This window comes from Pectinophora gossypiella, chromosome 4 (assembly GCF_024362695.1).
Source record: "Pectinophora gossypiella chromosome 4, ilPecGoss1.1, whole genome shotgun sequence".
NCBI classification, from domain to species: domain Eukaryota; kingdom Metazoa; phylum Arthropoda; class Insecta; order Lepidoptera; family Gelechiidae; genus Pectinophora; species Pectinophora gossypiella.
Window position 1 is genome coordinate 9,499,404 of NC_065407.1, and position 20,752 is coordinate 9,520,155.

Genomic DNA, 20,752 nt, shown 5'->3' on the forward strand with positions numbered 1-20,752 from the left:
ACCCTTTATACAAATGCATACTTTTTGTTGGTCGCCACTATGATGTCCTAGTGAGATAGAGCCCTTAAACAATAATTAATTCTCCTTATAACAAATATAATGCACATAGCATCATGCTTGTCTCCACGAAGGAGTAGACAGAGGTGTATGTGTGTGTTACAGAATTAACCTTTACTTTCTAATATATTTTACTTATTTGTATAGTCAGCAATTGATACTATCTCATGTACCTATATCAAACAACCTTCTAACATTTCTCATTGATCGATACAGTCTTCTATAATATTATTGTCTGCTACTATTTATTTATATAGAGGTACAATTTTCAAGTAGGGTATATTTCTATTCCTTGTTAGTGAGTAAGTGAGAGAGTTATCATCATCTCCCTAGTATTATCCCGTTTTACACAGGGTCCGCTTACCTAACGTGACGATTTGACAGGTCCGGATTTTTACAGAAGTGACTGCCTGCCTGTGCCTGACCTTCCAACCCGCGAAGGGAACACACGTAGGTACATTTTTTTAAATTATTTTCAGATCCATGCTTCCATTTGATCAACTAAGAATCATGTTCTGAATCATCCTTCAAAGTTTTAGTTACAGTGTTACTAACACCCTGTATAATTTTAGGTGTCTCGTAATATGATTACCTAACTAAATAATACCACAAACACACACACACACACTGCAGCTGTACAAATGTACCATATCCTTTACCGAAGGTTGTCTGGAAGAGATCGCTCCTAGCGATAAGGCCGCCTTTTCCCACCTTAGAATAAGTTTATCCTGTAATATTTTGTAAATTTGTGTGCAATAAAGCGTTTTATTATTATTATTATTAATGAATCCCGAGGTGACAAAAAGCTATGTGCCATAATTACAACACAGTGAAACTGCAGTCAACTGTACCAACTTACGTCAATACACAGATACAACCTTATTAATAAATTAAATGTAAGTATTGATATTGATACGCATGTTTGTGTAGCAATTAATTAATTGCATCGACGAATAAATAATTTCGATTTACACAGCTGATTAGAGCACAATAGTCATAGTTTTAATGACAATAATGTTATTATTATTCTTACAATCATTGTGGGTTTTTAATTTCGTAGCAAGGACTTTGGGGGTCTAGAAATGTTCTGATTGATTATGTTGTGAGCTTTTTATTTAAAAAGGTATCGAGTGATTGATTGGAATAACGTAGGTACTTAATTATAGAAGTGATAAACAATGGGCCATGTTAAAAGCCTCTGGCGACTCAACAATAATTCCGACACTAAAGTAGGTTACTTGGTTAGGTTAGGTTAGGTTAGTTACGCAATCAACTCTTTATTTTTTGTATATCATAAAAATACAAAAACAACGTGTATATCAACAACTCATTCTAATAAATAGCTAGTCGGTAAAAAAGGTTTTTTGTATAGTGTCTCCAAGAAGACTAACACAGTTGGCGCTACAATTATAAACAGCCATACGGTCACCTATCACGTTAGTCTACCAGAAAGCCATAACAGAAATAGTATAACAGAACCCGGTGAGGTGTGGGTACTTCGTTTATCTTCCAATTAATACCTACCTCTCTCTGTCTGACTAGTCCATTGGGTTATAATCGTGGAATTATGTTATCTCTCCAAGAAAACTTGTCGACGTCGCCGCCTCAACACTATGTTTTATGATAGATAAATTATTTCTAGAACTTTTCTTTCACCGCTTTATGTTTCTCAACTTTATTGCTACTACCACCAAGACGTAAGCTGTTACATATTCCAACCAAAGTTCTCGTTAACACCTTCGTGCTGAGATGAACAGTTTGCATTATTCAGAACATTCACCTGGCTCTGTTATCTTTGCACTGAAAACTTTACCACTTGTACAGGAGTTAGGAAAATAATGTACCTAAGTTGCAAGTTGCATCTACAAGAGTATTCATATCGATGTTTGAGGTCGATACTTAAATGTTAAATGAGGAGTTAGAGTCACCGACGACTTTGAACTCTTGAGTTCGTTACAGCTCTGGGGGTTAGAAGGGATTTTTGGGTTATCAGTCTATAGTGTAGTATTCATGTTTGAATTCATATTTGATATCACATGGTTTTTAGGATTTGTGCCCGGTTAATAGCAAGAGGCTCGCTTTCTATTATGGGACTTAAGCATAGCTGTTGAAAAGTGGATGTATATATGCTATACACCTCTGCCTAGGTACCTCTTAGGCGATACATGCTTGACGCTTTGTTATGTATTTGTTCCAAAACAATTGACATACTTAATCATTATCTAGGACACTTATTTAATCATCATCATCATCACCAGCCCATTAACGTCCCCACTGCTGGGGCACGGGCCTTCCCTATGGATGGATAGGGAGATCGGGCCTTAAACCATCATGCGGGCCCAGTGCGGATTGGTGGTTATTAACGACTGCTAATGCAGCCGGGACTAACAGCTTAACGTGCCTTCCGAAGCACGGAGGAGCTCGAGATGAAAAGTTTTTTTTGTGGTCACCCATCCTATGACCGGCCTTTGCGAAAGTTGCTTAACTTCAACAATCGCTGACCGAGCGCGTTATTATACTTAATATTCATAAACAAAAGACTGATGAAAATACTATTTGTTGTCTGTTAAAAATAAGACATTCGAAATACTTAACTAGGTATTATTAAGTACTCATCTTCAAAATATTGCAACTCATACGCCATAATGTCTTAAGTAGAACAATATGAGAGAATTAATCCACTTTTGTTACCAGCTGTATACAAAGCTTAGTGGAAGGCACTATTGTTCAGCCAGTCACTGTTAACCCACCACTTTGTTGCAACGTATCGTTAAAATATGTCGTATTATAATCCTCCTTACAATGTTTTCCTTGAGTGAACCATCTCGTTTATTGTGTATTAAGGGTGTATTAAGGGAACTATAACGCCATGGTCCAGTGGTTGAGCGTTCTACTCACGATCCGGAGGTCCTGGGTCCGAATCCCGGTTGGGACAAATCGCTCTGTGATCCCTAGTTTGTTCAGAACATTGCAGGCTGATCACCTGATTGTCCAAGTAAGATGATCCGTGTTTCGGAAGGCACGTTAAGCCGTAGGTCCCGGTTACGAGTCAGTACGTAGTCGTTACTTGAGTCACGTCAGAGGCCTTTGGCGGCTCAATAATAACCCTGACACCAGGGTTCATAAGGTTGATAATCCGCCTAATAATCCACACGGAGAAGAAGAAGAATTCATGTCTGGATCATAGATTATTATTATTGACATCACGTGGTTTAAATAGGATTTGTGCTCGGTTAATGGCAATAGGTTCGTCACCTATTATATGGGACTTATACATATATTTAGCTGGCGGGTGCGGGGAGCGGGTGTACTATATACCCACGCCTAACCTTTGTGGGATACAAGTGTTATGGTATATTGTGATTCAAGATTCTTCATACTATATCAGCGATTAACAGTAAAAAAAAAACGATGACAATAATAAATGAACAGTACCTTTTTATATCAATCTTTTTATCGTGTCGATGGCAAACTAAATAGTATCGGCCCGAAACATGGCAACAAGTATGGCGCTATCTGCAGTGCTCATCAGATCCTCCTGCGTGCAGGTGTTCGGGCACGCAGCACACGATGTAAGATCGTTTAAGGAACAGTGCCTCACTTGCACTTTAAGGCCGAGCTATCCGAAAAACCCCACCTTAACAAATTAACCTTACTTCAGCCCACCTGAGTCCGAAGTCTATTTAGAGACTTCCAGGTAAGCCAAGGCAAATCAAGACCTGATAATAACCCTGATAAGACCCCATTCACCCGAGTATACAAATCACTTTCAGTTATATAGCTACATAAAAGTGAATAAAAAATCAATTGGTTATCATTGTGTCAGATTCGAGCTTTACTCTACGCACCTGTCAATTGCATGAGCTGTGAATTAAAACCTATTGTCCTGTGGACACGAAAAAACCATTAACTCAATTTTACTATATCAATCAGTACCTATTGACTTGAGGGCTTTTGATTGATTAGAATAGATTTAATATTCTAGAAGTAATAAATAGTTCGAATCACTAACTCAGCTCCAACGTTTATCATTCCCGAATCGGCTAAAGAAATGGTTACTTTCTAAGTCTTCTATCGTGTAGGTTGACAGGTTGACGACCAACCTCTGCACCCCTGTTATTAAGGTTATTATTGCGCCACCAAAGGCCCCTGACGTATCCATCTATCAACTACGTAATGACGTACTACCAGTAAGTTGTAACCGGGAACAACGGTTTAACGTGCCCTACGAAGCACAGAATCAACTTATTTTTAAGACAATCTAGTGATTTCTGCAAAGTTCTGGTCAAACGAGAGGCAGTTTCACAAAGTTTTTTAGTTTCCCCACCGGGAATAGAAACCAAGACCTCCGGATCATGATCATGGGCACAACCGCGCTCAACCCTTACACCAAGAAGACCTACTAGATTTTTCAAGATATTTATTTCAACAAAGACCCAACCTTTTATCGCATCTTCTTCTAACGTGTGGGTTATGAGGTGGATGACCAACCTCATCAACCCTGGTGTCAGGGTTATTATTGAGCCGCCAAAGCATCACATTATAATACATATTATCATAATGTAATGATAGTAACTTATGCGGGTAACGATAATTGTAACAAAGTCTTCCAACAACCTTGGTCGAACGTCTGCTATAAAGCTCACAGACTGATCATTAAATGGCAATATTTACGTTACTTCATTGATTACTTGTCCACCGCCGTATTATCAATAGTGTTTACATGATTTATTACCTGTTATATAAACTGATTGGAATTTGTTCCTAAGTTTTTTTTCAATCCAAACACAGTGGCAAGTAAGAACTGTTAAAACGGTACCCATCGTTGTTTCCACCACAGGCGTCATACCTAAAACACTCCACACTAGTCTCCAAACTCTCAATATGCATCCATCCACACTCACACTTCTTCAAAAAGCAGTAATTCTAAATACATGCCGCATCGTCAGGAAGTTTTTATCTCTGTAACAATAAAAGCACTTGGCTACGGCCCGTGCGACTTGAACCTCTTCGGAGAGAATTATAAATATATAAAGATAAATAATAATAATAATATTTATTGACAAAAATATCGGTACATAGTTTTCCTTAAGTTAAGCATAATTGACATGAATATAATTGAGTAGGTACCATAGCCGACTAAGTATATAAATACTTGTATTTCAGTCTATGATGATGATAGATAGATAAAGATGGTGATTCCAGTACGGTCACGAGCATTAATAATATGTATACACTTTGGTACCATGTCATATTAACTTTTTTGACAAATTGAACTGTAAGTCTCACTAAATGTCAAATATGTTAGTACGACAGAGTCCTAAAGTGGGTACATTATATTGCTCGTGACTGTACACACCATCCAATTTTATTTTAAATTATACCTGTCATTTTCTTATCCATAATATCTAACTTACTAAACTCGGCCTCTTGCGAGTTCCAAAATACTTCAATCTATAATAAAAATCTACAAAAACGAATACCATAAAATGCATTTGATACAAAATATTGTATAAAGATATCCTTAGCTACTTAATGACTCCAATTTTACTTTAAGTTATACCTGTCCTTTTCTTATCCGCCGCAAAGGAAAGGGACGGATGACTGACAGCTGTTAATTTCAGGAAGAATGAGTAAATTAATGAATAACCCGGGCGAATTAAAAAGGTAACTCGCTGGTATGCAAATTGTTTGACATGTGCTGTCAACTTAATTATATCGGGTTATTTGCCAATGTAATTTTTTTATAGGTTTGTTTTAGATTTTTTCTTAAAATTTACGTGTATTCTATAAATTTTATGCTGGTCGATTACGCGTCCCTTTCCTTTTCGGCGGATAAGAAAATGACAGATATAACTTAAAATAAAATTAGATGGTGTCTACAGGAATTAGCATCATTGATCCTATTAAAGTATCCTATGCCTCGTAAATTTACGAACTATAACAACGATATAATAATATTACATATAATATTGAGTTGCTCTCTGTCGATTATTATCTCACCCTAACAACTTCAGCCCATAAATCTACCCACTTTTTGCTTACAGCGACAAAATCGTGCATTGTTAGACCCGGCCCAATATTTAGTAGAATAGTTTCCCAACTGCCCTTATAATAAACTTTAGAAAACGCCCAATAATGGTACAAACAGGTCAGTTCGTAAACGCACTATCCATCTATTGTATTTGAACAATTAGGCGCCCCAGCCACAAAGACGTAATTGATTGCTGCATTCATATTAATTAAACATAATCTTTAGACGTGTAATTGTAATGTATGTTATGTATGTCTTAAAATTAATTAATATGTGACATTCTGTGGGGGTGCAACTTAGTCTGTTTAATGTTTAGTTCGATTATTAATTAAGTCAATCTGCCGAGATACCAAACACAATAATATTTAACTTTGTCAAGATCTATCGGTAGACAAGAACTTAAAATGTAAATCATCTTAATTGACTTAGGTCTATGTTTCTTGGTGGAATATGCTTCGTACTCCGTCTGACTGATGACGGTATGTCTAGGCCTAAACTGTTAGTGTTAAGTGAGAAAATTCTTTTGTTCAGTTAAGGTATTTACGAGTAGATATGTAACTTTCCCCGACACGCAAGGAGCACTAACTGCAGGCTATAAACTGCATAAGTGCCCTTTTAAAGCATAAATTTGCATGTACTCATTATGAGCGTAATAAAATTTAAACAGTACCTGATCATAACCCGTTAATAATCAAAACGCTATGTAAACGCTACAAACGAAATCGCAGACCGATAAATGAATAGAACGTAAAACAAACACAATTGTATACCTTGGCCGGAAATTTCTGAGATTTCTCATGACAGAACCCCTTTGTTTTCTTTTGCTAGTTCCTTCGGCGTCGATGAACAATTTCCTATAGTAAAAAAGTAATAAAGGAGGACGAAGGAAATTGCCGTCAAAGGTGAATCTCAATAAAAGGCTAAACTTAGTTTTATCTCGCGCATATTATAAGGACGGAACTTTTGAAAGGGGGGAGAGGACTTGAAGAAAACAAGGAAAAGGTGGTGCCTGAGAACAACTAAATTGGAATCGGGTGTGTGCATAGAAATGAAAAAGTGGCCGCCTTTGTTTGGACAAAGTTGGCCCCTGGTTCAATATGAAGTCAAAGGGGTCCCTCAAACTTCTAAATCGAAGCTTATATGCCTACGGGAATATATTATGTATACTTGGGATATATGTGATAGATAACGATAAGGCCGCCATTTGTGCGATGTACCTAGTCAAGAGTCTTTTGTAAATATTTCCTTTTATTTTGGTGCAATAAAGTATATTTGAATTTGTATAGACATTTTATTATCTTCATTCTGATACCGTATTTTGGAATCAGACTTTTTCCACTTACGCATTTTACTAAGGAGACAAATAAGCGCACAATATAGTAGATAGATAGATAAAATACTTTATTGACCACAATGGACACAAAATACAGAGATAAGGACAACAACTACTACTAGTACTATATGAGCGGTAGGCTTCTTCTTCTCCAGTTTAGGTAAGTTGTGAGGTCAATGACCTAACTCATCAACCTGGTGTCAGCGTTACTGCTGAGCCATCAAAGGCTTTTAGCGTGACTCATATTACGACAACATACTTAGGCAAATAGTAACCGAAACCGGCTACTTGTTTCCCAAACACGATCATCTTGCTTTCGGACTATACGTAAGGGTTATCAGCCTGTAATGGGCTAACTAAAATTGGAGATTTTTGTGATATTTTGAATTGAACCCAGTCGAATGGAACCCGGGACCTCTAAGAGACTAACCACTAGATCACGGAGTCCGATCGAGAGCGCAATTCTCTAACTAGTAGACCACAGAGGCCCTTCAGCGAAGCGATAAGTTGGTGAAGTGTCACCATAAGGTTAATCGAATATATCACGTGTGGCTAATGGCCTCCATGGTTCAGTAGTTGAGCGTTGGGCTCACGATCCGGAGGCTCTGAGTTCAATTCCCATTGGGGACACGCCTAACCTAAATTCTTTTTTCCCGAAAGCCCCAAATTTGGCCAGGATATTGGAAGATAACATTATCGGATTGTCCGAAAAATGAGATATTTTTGTGCTTCGTAAGGCGCGTTAAGCCGTTGGTCCTTGTTACTTCTTACTGATGTAAGTACGTAGTCGTTACAGAGTTACGTTACGTAACACAGGGGCCTTTGGCGGCTTAATAATAACCCCGAAACCAAGGTTACTAATCCACCTCACAACCCATACGATAAAAAAGTGTGGTTAAAAGTTGATTCTTAACGACCCTTGATTCTGTTCCTGATTTTTGGCGATCGAAAGATTAATGTGACCAAAAAAACTATCCCGAAACTTAGCGTCAACCTTTAAAAACTAAGCGAGTTTATTATCCAAAGAGCCTGAACAGCAAAACTGTTATAATTAAAAACACAAGGCATTTTTCAGAGGTCTCCCCGTTTAATTAAGAATACTTTTTCCTTTCTTCAGAAAGAGTTTCGTTCAGCGTAATTAGGAACGGTTAATTCTTCCACCCTCCTGTCATCTATTTTATCTCAAGGCATAGTAACAGCTCCTTTTGTAATTAGCTCCGTAATGATGGTTTTAAACATGAAACATCCGTGTAATTCAACTTTAGTAGCGGGGGTGTGGACAAATGGCAATATTTTTCTGTCTTTTCTTTATTTATATTTTCTTTTCTGTATTTTATACTGATCATCAAAGTAATTCAATGCCGAGAGTGGTCATTGGAAGTGTGATCGTTCAGTAGCTTTAATTTCAGACGCATCCATGCTTCGGAGGGCAAGAAAGATTCTCGGTCCCGGCTACTGACACAATACATGTTAACAGTAATGTTGGTAGCAAATGAAATTCCCTAGCGTCTGCTTACCCCGGTGGAAAATAGGCGTGAGTTTATGTATGTGTATGAATATACATGTTAACAGTCGTTAGGCGAAGTAAAAACCTCTGGTTAGCAACTTGTACAAATGCCTCCACCAACCCGCAGTAGGGCAGCGTGGTGGAGTTTGCTCCATACTCCCTCCTGATCATTTCTGTGCCCAGCAGTGGGATGTCAATTATTAATATATAGAATATTTATAGGGATGTTGAGACACTTTTCATAACAATCACACTACATTCTTCTCATTAACCCTTTTTTCAGACAAAAGCATAAAGTTATTAGACTTTATGACAACATAATAAAAGCCATTCTCATATAAGTAGGAAGAGTAAGCTTATAATTTTCCCATCTCGATTTATGAGTGCATACTACATAAAATAACACATTCCAAAGACCGCTACTAAAATTTTTATTCGCACCACGGACTTGAAGGTAATATGCGATTATTATAATGAAATTGCAGCCAGTCTTTCCATAAGAAAAATGGTAAAATTTGTGGCGTTAAATAATATCGTTAAACGTAAAGAAAAATGAGTGTGCCCTACAGGACGGGGCTTCTGAAATTGCTAACCGTATTTTATGTAGGGAATTTTCAATTACGACAATCCGGCGGTTTTTCATTCGAAATGTGACTTTGTGCCGCTAAAGTTGGTCATTCATAACCAATTGCGACGTAAGGCCTCTGCTGACTTCAGCTTTTAAACTTCGTAAGTGATATTTGCGTTTTTATTTCGCATAGACACAATTTTAATATTTGTATAGAGAAATAGACAATACTTGGTAACGATATGTGCTTTTGGGTAAAACACGGGAAGACACCTATTAAGTTCTACCTATTAAAGTGTCAGAAGTTAGTTTTTATAAAATCAATATTGAAACAAATACTACTAATGTACTTAATAAACCAATTTGGATAGAATGAATAAATAAATAAACACTTTATTGCACACACAAATACAGAGCATGTACTTACAATTAAATTAAAAATGGGTAAAGGTGGCCAGATGTGGAAAAAAGCGGGAAATGTTTAGGCAAACATGTTTATGAGAATGTTTTTTCCTCCAAAATCAATAAATGTGTAAGTAAAACATGAAATCAATTTCATTTTCAGATTATATTAAAAAATCCGTAACGCGCAGACAAATAGCGCTCCTACGCGATTCATTCTCTATATTGCTGAATTTTTATCGCCATTGAAAATCGAGCTTTTCATACTTTTCATACCTACCGATCGTGGAGCGAGGGGCTTTCAATAAAAATTTATTCTAATGCAAATTGCATTTCTTTGTGAAGTATGCTTCGCTGCGCTGAAATCCTTTCAGTCGCCTCTTTAGGTCTTCGACCAGTTCATGCGGATTGGAGAACGCCTTTTGTGATGATCCTTGTAAAATGTTGAAGACCTTTTTAATAAAATCCCTCTACTAGTCTTGACTAAAAATTTTAAATATTCAATCCGTTGCTTTGTAAATTTTCTGTATCTCCATCGATCTGTAATGGCATGACGAGGTACGTGCAGACTCTACAACACTAGAAGCTTTAGTCGCCAGTCTAAGGTACTTATCAGATTGGCTTATGATACTTATGTTGGGTCTTAGAGAATTTAATACCGAGAGCAAACGAAAATTTTCAACGACCTAATAATAGAGTATGAGCTTAATAATGTAAATGATAAAACTGAAAGCATTTAACAACAACACTTAAAGCGCAAAGTCACAAAAAGGCAAACAACATCACAAAAGCAGAATTGAAAAAAAATATTTCACAAAAATAGACTATCATAAAGGCTTACGCGAAGCTTACGAAGCCGATTAGCTGTGAAGACGGTAAATTTGAAACAGTGAAAAAGGAAAATATTCCCACGTAATTATGCTCTCTGAAATTCTTTTGAAAGAAAAACATAAATATAATAGACTTGAAACGGGACAAATCAATTATAGCGTTGCGATGATAATTAAAACAATTAACCGTATTGGTTGGAGGTTATAAAATGATGTTGTTAAGATGAAACATCATTTTAATTAATATTTATTTTTAATGACAACCACGAAGACGAGATTGTTTCTTTGTTCTGCCTATCCCTATAAGAATTGCGAGTGTGACTCGTTTAGATAGGTATGTTTAGTATGTAACTCACTAGGACACCACTGTGACGCCTTCTCTGTCGCGCGACCAACAACAGTTGTATAAAAACCACCTCACCTACTGCATACATTTGTTCATCTGCGACGGTCGTTGTAAGATAGGGCCCTTAGAAACCCACTGAAAAGAACTCGCGGCAAAAAAGGTATTATGTGGTTTCAAAAATCACTAGCAGTAAAAGTCGATTTATCCTCAGTAATCCAGTAAATTTACATAGCCGCGTTATAAGTTTTCCAAACCCGTTATATCTTAGAATTCCTAAAGTAAACGGCCACCAGTTTTACGGACCTACCAATTGCTTTTTATGAGTTAAAAGTACGAATGCCTATTTAATTTTTTCTTATTGCAGTAGATAATATTATATCTAACAAAACATTAACAATTCTGCACTCAATATCTACAAATAGAATGAGATCAAAAGTTTTTCTATTAGGTATTAGGTGTTTGTAAACTTTACGATTGATGTACAAAACTTATTGACATTTTATTGGTACCAATACGTAAAAATAGTTAGGACGAAAAATCATGATAAAAAACTAAACTGCCCTCAGTAAAATTTGACAACATGGCAATACTTAAGAAGCAGAATCTTAAAAACCTAAAGCAATCCGGTCTACGTAACAATAAATAAAAAAGGGTTGTTGCAAGGCCGCCGTAATTTCTTTCCACCGTCGGTTTTCCACTAACCCAGTAATTTTGCAATTAGGTTCCACCTTTTTCTTGTCTCCATTGGATTACTTTCGCTCGCATAAATACACTGTATCGCTTCTGTGCCCTACTCTACATTCATTAAGGGAAATATCTTCTGTTTCAATAACAAGCTTTTTCTATACACATCGGTTTCTCTCTTGGGTTTTCTCTTCGTACATATTTATAAAGTAAGTATCATAAATGTATCTAGATAACTTTTCTTAATAGGCTACTTGACAACCTAGTCAAATGAGATACTTTTACGAAACGTCAAAACGAAAGTTCTCTTTGGAGTTTATATGGAAATACTGTCCTGTGACGTCATCAATAAAAGCGGTCAAACGTCGTACACATTGTTACTTAAGTCATAAATTAAATCGAATATAAGTCGAAAAGTAAAATGAGATTGATTTTTGATCATCGTAGACTGGCTTCTAATTTTAGATTAGTGTTTTATAATTTATCTTTGACCCAGTCAAATACCCAATTAAGTATATTTAAAGTTTTTGATACCCATTGGCCGTAATTTCTGCAGACACCTCCTAAATGAGTAACCCGGGCGAACCAAATAGACATCTCGCTGACATGAAATCCGTTTGATGTGTTCTTTCAACTTAATTCTGTAGGGTTATTGGCAAATGTAAAATTTGAAAAAGTTTGCCTAAATTGATGTGCGGATAAGAAAGTGACAGGTATAACTTAAAATAAAATGAAATGATGTCCACCGGAATCAGCACCATTATACAAGTAAGATTGTTTGTTATTTATTCTTACTTTTTTGTCATGGTTCATGCTTTTTTATGTTTTTATTTTTAATGTTACAAAATTATAAACTTACTGGGTACATTCGCGTGATCTATTTCACAAATGAATTAGTAACCATTGCTAAAGCATTATCTATCTGATATTTTCATCATTTCATGTTATTGTTAATAAACTTTTCTGAGCATTAAGCGAAATAGCGAAAAAACAAAAACACAAACAAGTAACAAGATTATCCAGTAAGAAATAAATAATGTAGCCAGAATAAAGAAACTTTTTTACACTCTGAAAACTTTTCCTTGCGCTTAATTACATTTTCATTTATCTTTTCTCCATCCGGAATCTGAAATACAGCCTATAATAAATAACCGTACTATTTAATTATTTATCTACAATTCTTTGAAGACGACTTGATGGCCAGTTGTCGAAACGTTTTAAGTGCACCTGTTTGTTCTTTTGAATCTTTACTGTTAATTAAAAACTCTGTCGTCCTTCATTAAGGTAAAAATTAAGGCGAAGGCAAACAAACATAATGAATGCTTACATAATTATACAGTTTTATTGACTTTTTTATTCAGACCATGATTCTGAGTTGATATCAAGTGGAATTTTCCGTTGCAAAAGTATTGAACTGAAATTCCACTCGATATCAACTCAGAATCATGGTCTGAATTATCCCCCAAAGTTTTCGTTACGATGTCACTAACACTCATACGAACCCGTGTGATTGCCTGTTAGTAAATTTAAATGATGTAAGTGACATCGTAATGAATACTGAGGAGGATGATTTGGCTCAAGATTCTGAGTTAATATCAAGTGGAATTTTGAAAAAGACATGAATTTTACGGTGGAAAATTCCACTTGATATTATGTCAGAATCATGGTCTGAATCATCCCCCTCAGTATTCGGTACGATTTCACTAACACCCTGTAGGTTATTATGTAGACAAGTTACAGTAAAATTTTGGAAACCATCTTTGATCAACCGATCTTACAGAGTAGATATACATAGATTTTCCTTTTCATTTCATAGTATGTGTTAACCTAGTACATTACTATACTATATTAATTAACCTAGGTATTCGATGATATAAGAAACGTATTAACGGTTATAAAGTTTACAATTCTTAGACGCGAAAAAACTCGCAAAATTCGATATTAATTAAGCATGACTTATAATAAAGTAGACAGTAAAGTTCAGATGGATGATTATAAATCACAAAAAGTGCTAATCAACGGAATCTCAATTAAAAAGAGACAATTACATTTCTTCTCTTTATCTGAGAAGTAGAGATGCCAATAAAGTTCGCGACTATGGTACGAAAATACTGGACATTCTTTTAATTTGGGACATCATATGATAAATTAGTAGTTAGGTATAAAAAAATATAACATATTGTTAATTTATGCTTAACAATACCGTTATACGAAAAAATAAAATACTGTTTTCAACAGAATAAACAGATTTTATATTGTATCAATAGTATCGATACTAAGTACATCATATTTTACATACTACGTAAGCAAATATATTTTTGAATTTACTATACCTCTATAGATAAGAATGTCATAAATAGGTACTTATTATTTTATATAAGTTTATTATTAAGTTTTAAATAATATCTAGACAGTTTAAAAGCCAAGTATCGCTAAACTTCAGTGTCTGTCTGTATTGCTTAGGAAACACTTGTAAAGAAATTAAAAGTTTCAGTCCCTTCTAGCAAAAGATAAGCAATAAGTTTCAAGTTTTTTGAACACAGAAGTGGAGTAAAAATAAACAATCAGAGAGGCATCAATGCCGCGTTACCAAACTTTTTGTTTACAACTCTCAAAATTAAAAACTTTTCTTTAAAAACTTGAATGTCGAGGACACTTTAAACAGAACAAAGTTATCTAATGATGATAAAAATATTTAATATTGAAGTAACGACTGGAAAAATAAAATTTACGTTTAAAATCGGAACGAAAAGCCATTTTTACTCGTAATATACTAAATTATTGTACAGCTTTAAAATGCTCGTCGATAATTTATAATCGTCTTGTATGCCTAACCACTATGTAAAATATCTTATTTTTAATAGATACTTACCGGGTTCGACAAAAGTACCGGAAAATTCCAGGATGGGATACGAAACAACACTAGCGCAGGTATGCCTTATCGCTGAAGCGCAGAGGCTGTCTGTCGAATGGCCTCTGACGTGAGCACCTGGGTCCAACTCAGGACGAAATTAAAAAAGTTTCACTTACACAAGAAGTTCAGCTCTCGTTCATTTAAATGCTAAGGGATTCCGTTAGTATTCATTGTGAGTTTTGTCATTCAGATAGAAGTTTTAACTTTACCGGTCCTGGCTTATCGGATCGGAAATTTGAATTTTTATTTTTTTTTTGGCCTTTTGTTTTAGCACCCCGTAAGCGGAGTAACCAGTTATTCAAATTTTGGGGTGGCACGTGTAAAAGTATTATGTAACAAAATAAAAGGAATAATAGCAGTTTCCAACTGTATATAATCCCTCTCGCGCGAAATTGAAGAGTTACCTACTATTGGCAAAATGAATGTGGTACTTTACTAACATTGCCAGGTCTGCAATGCATATAGCATATTCTACAGAGCAAGGAATCTAATCTTAACAGACTGACAGACACAAGTCACGCTTGCAATCTTTATAATGAGTATGCAGAAGGACAAGTCACCAGAATACAAACTTGCAGTCACTTTTGATGCGAAGTAGATACCTAATTTACATGAAGATTACGATAAACTGTGATGAGCCTATAGCTGTCCACCATAAAAATTATCATAAGTACTTACTTTTAATAAAGATAATATTATTATAGGTCGAGTGATTTAATATTTTGGCAATACGGAATTTAATAATCCCTAATATGCTTTCATATAAATTTCTTTTAAATGAGTTCTGATTCTGATACATAAAAGATACCTTTTAGCCGTCATTAAAAACGTTATTCGCCGATTCTTCCCAATTAACACCCCGACTTTATCTTCAATCAATTTGCTATTTTCGCGCTTCTTGACCTTTCATTAAGGCCTTCATTAGTCCATTAGTTAGAATTGTGACGATTTCGTTGCAACCGTGTTGGTAATTCGACACGATATTCGTTAATTATCGATCCGAAATTGGAAAATTGTGTATATGGTATTTCATTTGGTAAGTATTTGAATAATTTTCGTAATGTAATTATGCATCGAATATTGCGTTGCGTCGATGGTGTATTTTGAATGAAGGGTTCTATGTGTAATCTGTTAACATGAAACTACCACATCTCTCGTACGCCGAGGCTCAGCAGGCACCCCACATATTATTTACCGGAAAATAGGACCACCTACAAACTATTGAACCTATGGACTTTTTTGTCTGCAAATAAATGTTTTTTATTTTTATTTTTTTGGCAGGAAATGTTGCGTATTAAGACAAATTTAAATAAATACTTAAACAAAACAGTGTCTTTATTTTAAACAAATTCTTATACTACTTCATATCTACCAATATGCTCGCCAAATTGTTATGAGGATTACATCTCGAGTTTAAATGTTTAACTGTAAGATCACTAATTACATACCTGTTGCAAAAAATATTGTATATTTTGTCAAATTAAAGCAATATCTATTTTCTTCTTTAGATTTTTTTAAATGTCATATTTTGAAAAGAGAAACAGAATTCACAAATGATAATAAAAAAATTAAATGTGCTCGCAACGAAAATCGAAATTACGATGGCAGAAATATATTTGCCATTATCAAGGGCATTTTAAATAAGACTATTTAGGTCGATCCAGCTGCGGACAGCAGCCACTCTAGTATAAACACCAGGATAACCCTCACGTGCGCATCCAATGCCAAATGATACGATCCCACGCTGAACTTTGTCACTGTTGGATACTGCAGGACCACCCGAGTCACCCTGTTAAGAGAGAAAGCCACTATGTATTGTGATACCACATTAGAAAGATAGACAGCACGCGACATATTTTACAGTGCACTTTGTTACGATAAAAGTAACTGATATAAAAGGTATGTCGTACACCTTGGTGGAGGTGAGAAAACACTGGCTGCGGGCAGCAGAGGTTCGGTCATTGTGGAAAGCCTCGGGGAAGGGTTATGTCCAGCAGAAGACGATTTCCGGCTGATGATGATGATAACACTATGGTACATATATGGCCAGCAGCAAAGCCTAGCCTCTGTTCGCAGTAAAGCCTTTAATTATATTATGAAATATACTACTAAATTCTTGAATTTGAAAAAGTAATATAAAAAATGTTGCTTGACTACAAAGGCTACAAACATAGAAAGCGTGTGTCTACTCTAACATTATGGACCTATACAAAGGTCCATTGGTCTGATCCCTTACCCCGATCCCTTGCCACTGTAAGATTCATCATTATTCATGCTTGATACCTTGATACTTGATACCTATCAAAAGTAGCATCAAGTTGTGTACTGATTACTTGTGGCTCGTTCTTCTATGTGGATTACCGATCATCAACCCTGGTGTAAGGGCTATTATCGAGCCGCCAAAGACGCCTGACAAGACTTATGTAACGACTACGTCCTTAGAGTGTGCTTATGAATGTATGAAAAACGTTGTTAAAATACGATCATTTATTTCAGTAAAAAAAATAAAAGAAACCTACCTGGCATGAATCTTTCCCGGCTACGCCAGCGCAGAACATTCTACTCGTGATCCCGCTGTAAGATTTGCTGCAGTCCTGGTTTGACACCACAGGCACTATCACTGACATCAAATTTGTACTAGTATTACCGTTTTCCTGAAAAATATAATACGTGAATAACATCAAAGTTTATTTTGTAATGAACAAGTGGAGTTTGGGAATTTTAAACGATGCTGAAATCACAATTTATTCCAAGACAATAATGTTTACCCAAGTAGTGTATGGTATATTCAGGATATTTAACCTCATAATGACACACTCCAAGTAAATCTTTTGTCTGCTGATTAGATCTTATAGTGTGAGTACAATTTGTACAGAATGTACCAACCAGATTAAGGACTTATTTAGGGGAACGCAGAGCGTTTAGTGTCGAATCACTATAAAACAATCAAAATGCTATGCTAACTACTAACTAACTACCACTCTTCTGAGTGACTGTTTTTAAGCTGAAAACAGACTGGGTTTCTTCCGCATCGTAGGTGCTGTCAGAATTTCTATATAAGGAGATTCATAATCACTATAACGAAACAGATGAGGTCGTTTTTTCAGAAAAATCGAATGCAACCACACATTACGCTTTCTTCTGATGAAGTCATCAATGCGACCGTGTCCATATAAACGAGACCTAAGGCTAAGAATAGTACTTACAGAAGTAGTCCCCCATCCAGAAACAAGGATGTCTGTTCCTGGTTCAACTTTACTATTCTTCGGTGCCAGTTTGACAGCTTTAGTTGTAGTACCATCTAGCTTTATTGGTTTGAGGAGTTTGATGATCCCTACGTCATAGTCGCTGGTGGTCGGATTGTACATCGGATGCTGGATTAAAGCCCTAGATTCATACTGTTGGCCGCCATCATTGGAGTCCGTGCTTCCTGCTCGCACGTACGCTTTTTGTATGCTGTAATTTATACTTATACTTGTTGCATGTAAAAGAAATAGTAACATGAAAAATAATTGGTAAGGCTCTACTAAATGAGTTTTTCTTGGAAATACCTTTAAGTACGTAAGTTTCTTTCTTTCTTGGAAGCATGCAAGGGAAAACAATTGTGACATGATTTATTTTGAATTTAGGTCAGATGTCATTATTTAGAGAACAAAAGGAGTAATGTGAGACTTCCCAGGCTACGTTCCTCAAAAAACAAATATAGATGGCGTTGTACAGATTTTTCTTCGTTTAACCTTCTGCGTATAAATTCATGGATAACAGATGCATTCATGGATGCATCTTTTATTTGTGTTTTTTTAGTATAAATGATAACCCTATTTATTACAACCAGCAACAGTTACATCTTCCACCCATTATTTTTCTGATCAAAATTAAGAGAAACAGTATAGGTAGCAACATAATTATAAACATATAAACAATTATTTTTCAACATGCTTCTGCTATTATATTATACTTTAGAATAATTATGAACCCGATTACTGAGAAAATAGGTAAATCGATGTATCAGCTGATGAGATACGCAACTCATTTATGTACCGAAAGTAAAAGAGAAAAGAGGCAATAGATAAGTTACATACTCAGTAAGACAGTGAGCGGCCGTCAAAATGTTACGTTTGTTGATGATAGAGCCTCCACATTGGAAGTAGTCATTCCCTTTCTGCAGAAGAATGTAAACCTGATAAGGAACCGCTTGGATGCTGGTGTCGTTACCACCAACGATCCTACCATCATCAGCGGCCTTGGTGAGACGGCTTACGTGCTTGGTCAAGACATCTGAAATGATGAAGACAAGTTCAACCAAACCCTGGTAAAATTTGTGTGTTAAACAAACCACATAGGTAAAGGTACATACTTCTCTGCTAGACTTGGAGTTAAGATCAAGCATGGAAGGTATTCAGCTGTTTATTATCCCAGGCAAGTGTTCGACGCTAAGGGATTATGGATTAAAAAAATATGGACTGTATGCATATGAGCAATAGAATAAATCTGTCACTATGATGGTCATCATTAACTTTCTTACGACTTCAATATTAAGGACATAACATAACATACATGTCACAGGGACTGTAACCTGGAACCTGACAGAGGGCAGCAGTAACTGTCAGTACTATTCAGAGGCAGAGGACAGGGGTCCTAGTATGGCTTTGTAATAGACTACTCTGGGCGCCATCCCACTCGCGTCAGACAGAGTACTGCGGGGCGGAAGGCAAGAGGGAAACCACTGCCCTATTTTTCCCTAAAAAAGTAGTATGGTGAAATGCTACACCGACAAGAGCGTGGCTCTTAAATTGATGATGATGATGAACATAACATACGACTATATCCCAATTGGGGTATTCAGAGGTACATCCATCGCAACATGAACTATGAAATATTAAGTCCAGCCTAGAATAGAAGGCCTAACTTTTGAACGTTTAAAGGATAGCATCATCTCCCTAGCGTTATCCTGTTTTTCCCAGGATCCGCTTACCTAAACATTTGACAGGTCCGGTTTTTTACGGAAGCGACTGCCTGTCTGACCTTCCAACCCGCGAAAGAAAAACCAGTCCAATATAGCTTAGGTCACAGACCTTCGAAATGCATTTCTCGGGAATGTGGGTTTCCTCACTATGTTTTCCTTCACAACTGAGCACGTAATTATAATTTCTGATCCGAACATCAATTCGAAAACAAATTCGAAGATCATTCATTCATCAAAGTGAGAGTCAAGCGTTCTACCAATAACATTAGCAATTTAAATAAAGAACAAATGTTCCAATAAGATAATTTATGTACAGAGAATTTATAAACCTTTTTTTGTCTCTGATTCATAATTACAACTGCACTACTAGATTCATGAACCAACTTAAAACAAAAATGTTACCTTGACTAAATATCACCAATAAACAAGACACAAAAATATAAGACAACAACTGATCCATCTTTCCTAAGATTGAAACCAATATGGAGAAAAGGCTCACAAGCAGATGTTTAAATACTAGATATAATTGTCATTTTATCTATCTTCCGCAGTCAATAAGTATGCTTTTAAATCTCAAGCATACTTTTCCGTCATTATGCTATTTAGGAGATAAGATGGAATTTAAAAAACAATTTTCACCTGCATGTACTGTAGTTTCAAAGTCACATACTTAGTTATTATTGTCAACCTTAGAACACATCTCTATATTAGTACTTTTAATTACTGCATTCAGAGAACAAGTTAGCACTGATAAACAAGTCTATTTCAGTTCTTTGTGTATTTTTATCTTGGTAGGTAAGGATCGGATTTACATGCATAAGTTATCTTTTATTCGTAAACTTGCGTCCTGTGACCCCGATACCGACCGACCCCGATACCGACCCCGCCGGCGTGGTCGATGATTTCCCTCTATCAGTGCTTATCGCTATCCACCCACTAGGGTCGATTAATTCTTTCAAATATTTTTCCTCTCAGACGACGCCCTGAGCCAAGGTTTGTGCCCAACTGGGTACCCTCAGGCCTTTTATCTTAAACGTTGTACCGGGTAAGAGCCTTCAGCGCTCCCTATTTGTCGAATAGTTAATGCCATCTGCGGCAAATCTACAATATG

At 36.1% G+C, this 20,752-nt stretch overlaps 1 protein-coding gene across 1 annotated transcript in view; it reads right to left on the reverse strand.

Annotated features, from left to right (window-relative positions):
* Positions 1-16,311: 16,311 nt before the first annotated feature.
* LOC126366437 (trypsin-like) overlaps positions 16,312-20,752 on the reverse strand; it is a 43,649-nt gene continuing 39,208 nt past the window's right edge. Inside the window, exons 3-6 of the mRNA XM_050009545.1 lie at positions 18,758-18,953; positions 17,882-18,131; positions 17,195-17,329; positions 16,312-16,464 (exon numbers count right to left, since the gene is read on the reverse strand). Of these exons, the coding sequence (XP_049865502.1) occupies positions 16,312-16,464; positions 17,195-17,329; positions 17,882-18,131; positions 18,758-18,953 (734 nt within the window). The remainder of the gene's footprint in view (positions 16,465-17,194; positions 17,330-17,881; positions 18,132-18,757; positions 18,954-20,752) is intronic.